The sequence below is a fragment of the Bactrocera dorsalis genome, chromosome 3, assembly GCF_023373825.1.
Source record: "Bactrocera dorsalis isolate Fly_Bdor chromosome 3, ASM2337382v1, whole genome shotgun sequence".
Taxonomy (NCBI): domain Eukaryota; kingdom Metazoa; phylum Arthropoda; class Insecta; order Diptera; family Tephritidae; genus Bactrocera; species Bactrocera dorsalis.
Genome location: NC_064305.1, coordinates 83,865,736 through 83,878,019, shown reverse-complemented (window position 1 = coordinate 83,878,019; position 12,284 = coordinate 83,865,736). Strand labels below are relative to the sequence as shown.

The 12,284-nt window shown below is 33.6% G+C and overlaps 1 protein-coding gene across 1 annotated transcript in view; it reads left to right on the top strand.

Annotated features, from left to right (window-relative positions):
* Positions 1–8,151, top strand: part of LOC105228323 (uncharacterized) — a 157,144-nt gene extending 148,993 nt beyond the window's left edge. The window contains exon 7 of the mRNA XM_049450777.1: positions 7,254–8,151. Within this exon, the coding sequence (XP_049306734.1) occupies positions 7,254–7,393 (140 nt within the window). The 3' untranslated portion in view covers positions 7,394–8,151. The remainder of the gene's footprint in view (positions 1–7,253) is intronic.
* The last annotated feature ends 4,133 nt before the right edge of the window (positions 8,152–12,284 follow it).

Sequence of the window (12,284 nt, the reverse complement as noted above, 5' to 3'; positions counted from 1 at the left end):
AATGTACAACTTTTTTACAATTACATTATTTTTGACCCGCTGACAGTTCGGAAAACTTTTTAAGCCACATATACAAGCCCATATATATAATATATAATATATAATATATAATATATAATATATAATATAAATAGATACAATAAAACTAAAAACTTTCATCAATTATTTATATCCCAATGCACTGCAATTGACACTTTTGCCATTGTCATTTCAATTTTATCCAAAAACCCTGATTACTCTTTCACTAAACTATAATATAGCTACGCGCATACGGATTAATTGAATTAAGCCATTTCATTTAGCAAACTCCGGCTGACAATATCACGTTGAGGGTCAATCGCAGGCAGTCAATGCTCAATCAATCAGTATGAAATTTATTTGGCAAATTCTGCGAATGACAATCGAAACCTGCAGTGGAAATTAACACGCCAATTAATTTCTGCGAATTCCGAATGGAACTGTGTTAATTTACTAAGTATTTGCTGAATATTCTAAAAAAATGTTTAACAAGTATAAATTTGGAATTCGTGCAATGTTATTTGAAAACTAATTTGCGCTTCAATTTGTGAACCAAATGTACGAGTATGTTCATTTTAATAATTACTTTTGTGTTAATAAAGCCCCCTCGATTTCGATGCAATTAGTTGCACACATAAATATGTATATTGCACATAAATCCTGTGTTCTTAAGAAGGGTATTTCCTACTGTTTGGCTGTCCAGCCAGCTCTCAAAGGCAACAGATGTGTTTTGATAATTGTCTACAGTATAAATTTGCATAAAAATCTCAATTTTAAAGGACACGTCAGCGTTCAGTTACATTACTGTTTTACAAAAGTTTTTCGGCGACAGAGATCAAGCGACTTTATTTAGTTGGAAGTGAGAGGAGTAAATGGGGAAGATGTTTGCACTTCGTAATTTGACGAACAGAATCGTTGGCTTTCATAAAGTGACTTGCATTTTATTTCAAATAACTCATCTGAGCCTCTAAAAAGCCATCCTTTATAAGTAAATTTTGTCATATGTCCCTACACATATATTGAATTTTAGACAACGTCTTGCAGTCAACGTACCTAAGGCACATATTAAAAATGAACAAATACCAAGAAATGCCAGAATGAAGCCAAACATGCAAGTCCAAGCTGTCTCGACGACAATAAACACGTGTGTAATGCAACGCATGATGACAGGACGCGTATGAATTTTTAACCACAAGGCAAAGCTTCAGGAGTGTTGGTGACGCTCTACATACATAAAGTGTGTGCATGTGTAGGAGTGAGTTTGAAGTAAGCAAGATAATGCAGAACCCTACAAAAGCCGCATCAATGAGATATTCCTCTCAGATGTTCTAACAAGCTGTTTTAGCTTTTGGCCGTATGAGAAGCTGCCTTAATGGACTTATTAATGTGGATTCATGAGTGATTATTGGCTATTTATAGCTCCTGATAATCAGAATGTACACCCTTTAATAATCGTCATCGACTCAGGATGATTATTGAAGCGAACATGTAGTCATTTTGCAAAATCATTTATTCTTAGAATGCATTTGGTAGGAATAGAACTAATTATTCAATAGGAGCAACAGAGGAGTATAGGTTCAGTATCTTTTTGTGCAAGTTCATTATTTTCAAAGTATGCGACTTAAGTAATAACTTCAAAGAAGTTCATGGAAGTGTTACATTTAGTCTTTAGAAATTAATTGAAAGCAAAAAAATTGTATTAAAAGTCTTCGTAGGAGTTAAATACGTTCAAGGTTGGCCAAATAGTGCCTAATCTCGCTTTTAATAGCATTGAGTGTCTTTGTGTTAAGGCTTGTATGGGTGCCATGCCTAGTCACATCGAAATCGCAGGAAATTGTAAATCTGATGAGCTAGCAAGAAAAGGCAACCGCTATCGGTAGAATTGAAGCGGGCTGATGCTCCCGTATCCTCTTGCGTTCTACTACTAGATAACTGGGCTTCGCGGAAAGCTTGGCCAGTGCTCGGCAAAAGCTGTCGCAAAATCCTTGGGCTCAAGATTGATCGCAAGAGATACAGGGATCTCTTTGCACTCACTCTTTTAACAGATCATTGCCCCATTGGCGTCCACGCAGTAAGGCTGGGAATCCTACCAGACGCCATCTACAGAAGTTGCATGGAAGAAAATGAGGTGGAAACAACTCAACACTTCCTTCTTGACTATCCCGCGTTTGGTAGGTCAAAACTTAAATACTTGGGAGCGTATATGTACCTTCAGATATCCCCCAGAACTGCCGGGAATGGAAATTCTTCTAGTCTATGGCTTCACAAAGGACTACAGCCAGTCCACGTGCGATCTCTAATCAGCCATCTACGATAATCTAACCTGACTCTCTGTCAAATATTACCAGATTTTTCTTCTAAAACACCACTTCAGATATGAATTATATCAGATCTCTAATATTGTCGCTGATTTTTAGGAACTATTTCCTTATGTTGCCAGTAAATATTGCTTGGATGATACATACATGTATACTATATACCTTAGAAAGGTTTATGTGGTGCTCTTTGTGCACTTTTCAAGAAATATCACAAGCGTTCCAAGCGTTTAGCTTGATTTGTGTTTAATTAGATTCCGACGATGCTACGGTCATCATATGAATCATCGCTTTGGTTTCATTATTCTAGTATGAGTAAAGATTACTCTCAATATTTGAGAAGTACTGCTGTGTGAAACGGGAGTTTTAGACTTCGCTTATCTGGCCGTTTTTTACCAGAAACTACTCTTCTGTGAAAAACTGGGTTAGTTAACGAAAAGCGAATATAAATCGGGCCCAAGTAGTCTCACTACAATAAACTTGACTGGCACAGGTCTCCGAGAGTGATATGATTCTTGTTGTTGGTAAGTTATTCGGTAACTAGTAGAGAAACCCATTTATAGATTTTCGGTTTACATTTCTTATGTTTAGATTTCTTGCATGAAAGGAAGAGTGGGTTTGGCCATGTACGGTTGTCAACCCTCCTGTCTGTCTGTACATACACGATATGGCCCGTCAGTTTTTGAGATATCGTTCAGAAAGTTTTCTCACGTCACTTGTTTCCCACGAAGCATCTTATATCTTGGAAACGCCGATATCGGATCACTATAGGATAAATAGGTGCATTTCTTTTAGTAACTATGTGTTCAGTTTGTATGGAAGCTATATGCTATAGTGAGCCGATCTGAACAATTTCTTCGGAGATTACATTGTTGCCTTAGAAAATAACCTGTGCCAACTTTTGTGAAGATACATTGTCAAATGTGAAAGTTTTCCATACAAGAACTTGATTCCGATCGTTCAGTTTGTATGGCAGCTATATGTTATAGTGGTCCGATATCGACAATTCCGACAGATGAGCAGCTTCTTGAAGAGAAAATGGCCTTTGCAAAATTTCAAAACGAAATGTTAAAAACTGAGGGGCTAGTTCGTATATATACAGACGAACAGACAGACGGCCATGGCTAAATCGACTCATCTCAACATACTGATCATTTATATATATACTTTATAGGGTCTCCGACGCTTCTTTCTGGGTGTTACAAACTTCATGACAAACTTAATATACCCTGTTCAGGGTATAAATATATTTTGCAAACTAAGTACAATGTTTTACTGTCTTTGCGCAACAAGCTCAATAAGTTCTCTAAAAGTTGTCTTCTTAAATCCATAATAGATTACTTTTTTTAGTTTCCGCAGAGCGAAGGTAAATTTGTTATAAAAACTTGGCTCGTAAATTTTGCGGCCATCAATATCGTATCACGTATGTAATGTTTGCCCGTATTTATATATACACACATAAGTACCGTTGTGCACTTACAAGCACATTGACATACGCTTTGAGTAACTTACGCATATCTGTGTGGCATAAAATGTGGCAACATAAAACGTTCAACATAAAAATAATACTAAAATATTAAATGTTGCACCTTGTTTGCGGTTGTGGCAAAGCGGTGGTGAGCGCTTCGGTTGTTGAAAAGGCTAAAATGTCAGCAACGGTGGTTGGTGGATATTTAAGAGAATTGAATTTTTTCCGTTGTTTGCAAATGCGCTTATTGTAATGCTGTTGCTGCGGCGCGTTGGCCCGCTGCGGTCGTTGATGTTTGTTACGGCAATTGCTTGCCACATGTACGTAGCCAGCATCATTCAGCGCGCATTCCTTGCGCGAGTAATAAAAGTTATTTATGAAAATTGCAAAACCATGAACTGCGCTAACGCCATGCCACGTGCCACAAATACCTAAGCCTACGGCGACCATGACGCACTAACTGAAAAACTTACATTAAGCAGTTATGCCTACTTGTGTGTGTGTGAGCAGTTGTTGTTGCTTACCAGTGCAAATGCAAATGCTCGGCAGCCCAACACTCTCTGTCTGCGTCCGTGTGATGTTGCTGCGTGCCACACCAGCCGCCGCAGTCAGTCAGTCAGTCACTTGGCTGTATAATAAACGCACACATGCAAGTACGCATAGCATTACATATGTCACACACACACACTGAAACGTACATGTAGCTTTGTTCAAAGCCTTGACATCGGCGTTGATGGCGCGCAAACGCGACAGCGCTGACAACAACTGCGCAAATTACTCTCAAAAGTGTATACACGTGTAATCGATATGCACACACACATTATATATGTGTATATTTATATGTGTGTGTGCGTTATTTTACATTTTGCTTGCCATACATTGGCGATTGACAAAACCACAATGACAACAGCATTGCTGCGAAATATTTGCACGCACACAGCGGCAGCTGCGGAGCAGACACTGTGGAAATATTCTGGTTTCAAGTAAATATTGGGTTGGTTTAGTATTTGTTTGCCGGTTGGGACTTAAATATTCGCAGATTCTTATTAAATACTTAAAACACTTTAGTCTGTACCCCGAACAACGAGTTGAGAATGCGCGGCACTCGAAGTTAAATTTTTTTTAATTTTATATGTCGCGACAGATATAATAGCTTTCCCTATTCTATAGTCGTTTCTAACACCTAACACAAGCGATAACCTGCAATCTTTACAACGAGATATAATGATGGCATTTGGTATTTGTTCTTGTGGACCAAGTCAAGCTGGAATGCTAAAATTTGGCGAATAATCATAGAAGAAAAGAGAATAACACTGACCTTACTCAGTCGGGTTAATGTAGATGTTTAAAAAATGTCTACATATTCTCCGTTTAGTTAGAAAATGAGTTAAACTGAACGACAATCCCATCTTTTTTTATTTTAGTATTAACATAGCATCCAAGAACGTAAAATTGGCTGATTTTGGTCGACATCTTGCTATAGTTCAATGGTGCCGTTACTTCTATTCCCCAAACATTTGGAAGGACCTTCAGATACTTAATACAAGTAAAACACATTCAATTGCATTTTGTATGGAACTCGATCTTTTTGCTTGGCGGCCACGGGCACGCTTGCAGAAGTTTAGTCGCTGAACACAATTTTCGACGCTTTTCAAGCATAAATTGGCCGATACTGCTGTAATTTCTGTAATTTCACGTTCGATATTCGTACGAAGTTCATCAATCGTCGCTGGCTTGTTGGCATAGACCACAAACTTGACGTAGCCTCACAGGAAATAGACTAACGGCGTTAAGTCACACTAGCCGGCCAATTTTGTGGGACATTTCGTGGGTTAGCTTGTTCACCAAACTTGGTTTTCAATAAATCGATTGTGACATTCGCTGTGTGGCTTGTCGCGCCGTCCTGTTGGAACCACATATTGTCCAAGTCCATGTCATTCCGTTCGGACCAAAAGTAGGACCGAATTACCATTCACATTAAATTGCCGGCATTGATTATCACGGAAGAAGGCCCTTAAACTGCACCGCGAAGTTTTTGTTTTATTTAAAAAAAAAACTTTGGAGCGCTCTTATTGAAGAACTCACTGTTTAAGTTGATGCCACTACTGCGAATATCGGTAGTAAAATTTAATAATTTTGATTCGTTGTTTATTGGTATATGGAATATGATGCAAGTATTGACTCAATTCAAGCAAATTGTGATACACAGACATATTATTGTCAAGTAAGGATTCCTTCTGAATTTCAATTATACTAAATCTCACACATTGAACAACATTATCGGTACTAAGTCGACTATAAGCACTGGGTCCCCTTACTATATTGAGTACCTAAGTATTGGAATAGTTTTGGTTCGATTTGGGCTATTTTCGGTCATACGGTGGAAAAAAGCACTATTCTTGCAAAGCTTTATCTCACTTCATTAATAGCTTCTTGGTTTTGAAAGTGAAATAATCAAGTGAAATTTCAAATTATGTTATATGGGAAGTAGGCGTGGCTGAAGTCTGATTTCGACCAATTTCACGCTTTAATATTAAATTTCAGTAGAATTTCACGTACATAATTTGCTTAAAAGCGGGAGAGCAGCTATTAAGATATGTGATTTCACCTAAAAGAGGACGGTCTCACATCCAGCGTCCAATTTAGACTCCGGCTCCTTTAAGGCGCTTTCATACCATTTCGTGTATAAAACTCAATGTCTCTGGCGTGTTTAGTAGTTGTTAACCTTATACTTTATAAGTTTTCGGATAGTTGCGTAAAAGTGGCCCGAGTACTCACATCTACGATTTCGTACTTTTTTATACTAAGGAATCCACATACCAAATTTCATCAAGTTATCTCAATTTTTACAATAGTTACAGCGTACATGGAGAGACCGACAGACAGACTGTCACTGGTATTTCAGCAAGCCTCGTCGTCGTGATTATTTATATATATATAACTCTATAGCTATCTCGCACAAACAACAAATATAATTACTGCTTGAAAAGTAAGCGAAGACACTAGAGAAGGTGTGCCGTCTTGTAATAAAATAATAATAATTTCAGCGCTAAATCACTATATAACGAATATAAAATAAAGTAGCAATTTTTATGCATTGAGCCGTAAATCAGGTTCTACTTACTACTAAAGCCCTTGACGGAAGTTATACCTTTTTTCACAATTCGTTCACAATAATCAAAATATCCACTCCACACTATATACATACATACTCGTATAACCCCCTAAAATTTCCAAACAACAACTAATAGCTCTAATTAATGTAATTATTTCAAAATTAAGCTAGCCGAAAATATTTCCTGAAATTTCACAAAAACAAAACATATAATCTAGTTGTAATCCTCTTCATTTGCCAGCCACTCTTATATTTAGCGACTACTAATCTGCTTTGCCTTGTTACTAAACAAAATTCAAATTTTAATACCGCTTTATGTTATGTTTTGTATCAACAGGTGATAATCCAGCAGCGATGTATCACGGTCATGTGGGCGGATCGACTAAATCATATCAAACGCATTTGCATGGCATTACGGCCATAATAGCCATGGCTTACCGAATAATACAAACATATGTGCATGTTAACCTGGCATAATTACGCTGACTAGCGGCAACGACAAAAGGAGCCAGAAAAACAGCAACAGCGAGGAACACACAGCAGTTGAGGAGCGAAGCGGCATTTTGGTGCACGAAAACATTTCGACGCTGCTGCACATAAATAACACGTATTTACTAACAAAAACACACATGAGTATATACGAGTACACACATACATACATACTGTAGGTATTTATATGGCTAGGCATTTAAGTTGAATAAAGCATCTAATAAGGCATAATGTAAGCGGACATACTGTTAGTTGGTCATGAGTTCACGGGTGCTTGAGCGTTTTGGGTGCTTGCGTTTGATAGTGTGAATGTGGGGCAATTATATTGCATGTGTGGTGGTGTGGGTGTGAGCGATAAATGTAAGCATAGAAAGTCGTATAGTAAAAAAGAAATGATATGAAATAGACGATTTAGCGATGAGATCTGAATACATATAAAAGCGAAGTTAGTTATATGAATATACATAGATGAGTATAAATACATATACGGTAGGTGAAATCTGCGCGTGTGTTGGCATAGAATTTGAGGGTATGAAAATATAACAAATTAATTAATACAAAATGGTGGAAAAGTAAAATTATTGCAAGTTTCTGTGTGTGCGTGTGAAATATGTGCTTTTCTAAAAATTATGGTTATAGAAAAATTAAAAAAAAAAACTTAGCAGAAAATAGTATTTTTTTAATATTTAAATAATTTTTTTGAAAATTTATTTTGAAAATTTTCGAAATATTTTAGATTAAGATTTTTTGATATAAAAAAAAAATATATATTTTTATTTCTGTTTGTGTATAATTCACACAACAAGAACAATTTTGGAAAATCTTGGATTTTGTAAATGTTTATTGTATATATTTATGAAGTAAGAAATACAAAAAAAATAAATAAATAATAAAAATAAAAAATAATTTGTTTTAAAACATGCAAAAATCCTTAGCTAATTATGTCCTTTAAATATGTATATGTAAATATAAAATCAATAATCAAAATATTAAATATTAAATATTAAAACAAAAATCAAAATAAAAAGCAAAAATTCAAAACTTTTTAATAACGAGTTAAGCTCTTTAGATAATAAATATTTATATAATTTAGTAATATAATGTGCAGTGTAGAGTTAAAAAAATGCTAAATACACAAAAAAAATTAAAACGAAAATGTATGAAATATTTGATGAAAAATTAAAAATTTTATAGACAAACAAAAACATTAAAGATAACTAAATGCATATAAATAAATTAATTAAAATAAAATGTAATGAAATAAAAGAAAAATAAATTAAATTAAAAGTAAAAAAAATGCCTAAAGTAAAATTAAAATATTAAAAAAAAATTAAATAAAATAAAATAATAAAAATAAAATAAAGCAAATTGTAAATATAATAAAATAAAATAAAATAAAATAAAATGAAGTAAAATAAAATAAAATAAAATAAAATAAAATAAAATAAAATGAAATAAAATAAAATAAAATAATAAGGAAAATAAAATAAAATAAAATAAAATAAAATAAAATAAAATAAAATAAAATAAAATAAAATAAAATGAAATGAAATGAAATAAAATAAAATAAAATAAAATAAAATAAATTAAGATAACGTAAAATAAAAAAATAAAATAAAATAATAAAAAGTAAATTTAAATTAAATTCAAAATAAAAATAAAAAAATTCCACAAAGTAAATTTAAAAAAAAAGACTAAAATAAATAATAATAAAATAAAAAAGTAAAAAAATTTACATAAAAATAAAAATATAATTAAAAAAAAAAAATAATAAAAAAAAATAATAAATTTAAACAAAAATAAATAAAAAAAATATTATTAAAAATTAAAAAAAATTAAATGAAAAAATAAGATAAAAAAATAAAAAAAAATATATTAAATAATACGTAATAAAAAAATATTAATTATATTTTAATTTGGGATATTATGGCAAATTTTTATAATTAAGACTGTAAATATTACACTATTAATTAAGGTATTCAATACTTCAAAATATTTTTAAAAAAATTTTATAAATAATTATAACATTTTTATCGCTAATTATTATTTTTTACCAAAAAAACAGGCTCTTGTTTTCAAATACCTTTTTTTAACTTCCGAGTTCATTAAATTTGCGCCGAATTGCAATTACACTTTTTAAACGATTTTAGAATTTATTTAAAAATAAATTTTCTTCTACAAATATATGCAATTTATATAAAAAAATATATTAATTTTAAGGTTTTAGTGATTTTTTGATATTTCTCGCTTTCCAGTTTTGTTAATTTTGTCCAAATCGCCATAAAATATTTTAAAAATAAATATTAATAATTTCATCTCTTCAGTAAAAGAAATTTTTTATCTCTTTTTCATCAAAATTTTTTTTTGCTTCCGACTTTTGCCGAAAATTTTATAAATAATTTTATAGACAATTAAAAATTATTTTTAATCGCAAATTATATATTATTCAGTAACGTAAAAATTTAGTTAATTATTGGTATATTTTTCATGAAAAAATGTTCACTTCTGTTTTCGTAAAATTCGCTTTAGGAAAATTATTTAAATTATAAAACTCATGCTTGATGACTTTCAACGAAAACTGATTATAATTTTGAAAAAAAACATATATAAAAAAAATTTATATACATTACTAAACTTTATCTATAACTACTATACTTAATTTAATGCTTGTGCCTAGAGGCAAACATTGTAAATAAACTAAACTTTCTAAGTAAGAATGTAAGAGCCTGTTGTGGGCAATAGAAAAGTGTGTAACTGAAGCACTATAACATTTGTGTAGTTAAAATTTCCAAGTAAATAAAGCATAAGTCAAGAGAAATGTGTAAAAAGTAAAACTAAGGTAAATAAATATAAAATTGTAATTTCAAAAAAAAAAAAAAACAGTAATTTTTTCTTAAGTGCGCTAAGGAAATGGAAAACAGGCTCTATTAAAAAGTAGAGGGAGAAGAAGAAAAGAGGTAAAGTAAATCTACAAAAAAAAAAAACAAATTTTGTGCAAATTTCTGGCATTAAACTGCCAACTCTTCAAGTTGCCATTTAAATAATGTATGTGCAGCCACTTAACCGAATTTCTGCTGCGCCTAACTGAATTCGTCCGTCTTCGCTTCTTCGTTTCATTTCTTCTTCGCGCATTATCATCGTTACGCTTGCCTAATTCTAATAGTTATGCCACTCAAACTTTAATGCCATCTAATTGCAATATTATACTCTTTTCTTCATTTTCGCAATGTCATTAGTCGTCTGACGAAGTCCCCTTCACGTTTCCACGATGTGTCGCAGACAGTAAGTGTAATTGCCGCAATATGTTGCAAGCACTTAGAGGCTTATTGAAACTTAATCTGCTCGAGTATCGCCACAGTGCCTCTCGAAGTTTACGCACTCGAATGTATGCACACACTTATGCTAATGATGGCTAGTGATTCTAGCAGCAGGGTAAATGAGAGCGTCTATTTTTTTGAGGGTTAAGTTATGGAGAAATGTCTTTAAGAATTTTATGTAAGACTGTTTAATGAATATTTTGGTTGAGTTGATACCTGTAGTGTTGAATCTCTTTGACTGAGCTATTGTATATTCTGAGCATAATAAAAAAGATCTCAAGTTGATTGGAGTATCAAAAAAGGTAACATAATTTGTTTTTATTATTTGGACTAGATTTTGTGAAATAGCAAAGATATTATAAAAACGCATAACACTCTGGGAAATTTAGCAGAACGTTTATGATGTTCTTTGTTGGGGTAATGAAGCAAATATCTGTAGGTGTCACCACTAGGCCGTTGTAACCGAGCTCAGGTGCGATATACACAGGCAACTTCTCCCTGAAACGATTGAAGATCACTTACAAGTATCCGTGCCAGTGATAGAAGATGGGATCACGGTAGCGGTTGTGACATCTCCCACAACACAGGAGTCTTTCAAAAAAAAATTATCTGGATCGTGAGAGAATTAAATGATATTATGGCCCTGATTGTGAAGATCGCCATCGAAACCGTAGTTGACAGAGAGATCGATCGACTCAATTAGATCGCCGAGTATATAGATCCCTTCCACTTCGTCCAGTGGTATGTTGTTGCTCATTGACTACAAAGAATATAAAAAATATCGTTTTTTTACTGTTACTACCAAAATCTGAAGCGAATACTTACATCAGCTACAAACCCCTTATCGATACTTTGCACTACCCGATTGATCCAGCGTTCAATATCAGCTAATTCCAGTACACGCCCATCCACGTTCTATTGCGCAATAAGCTGGTGGTACATGTGGTAGAATAGATCACCACGACGATCCTTTGGCACCACTTCATGGGGTCCCGAACCGGGATATACCAAATGCCAACACCAGTGATGGCTGTTCAAACGTTGCTTAAGTTCGCGGTCGGAAGCGGTGAAATTTTGTGGAATGTGAATGCGGCGTTGCAAAGAAAAGAAATTGCACGAACTTCTTCGGTAGTGGGCCCGAGCAACTTTTGTATGAACTGGGCGGCAAAGCATCGATGTGGTGCATAGAAGAGAGAGAATTGTCGACGTTGCGTTAGTGGTTTAGCGAAATCCAAATTGTGTTTTTTCTTCAAATCCTTTCACCTTCTTTTTCTTTTTATGTTCTGTTTTGTTAGCAACGTTCACGTTAATTGGCATCAAGATCATCAACGTGTGGGCCAGGAAACATGTTGTTTCGACGTGGTCGCGCCAGAGGGAGGGGAATTTTACATGAGGTGGTTTCATAGGGCATACGAAGGAGTCTTTAAAGTCATAGATGGACTCATAGCTTGCAGAACATATACTACTCAATATGTCGAAGCTGGCTCTTGATAAGTATAAGACCGAATTAGTGAAAAAATTTCTTTAAATTCGCGAGATTTACTCACCTTGGATTTTGTGAA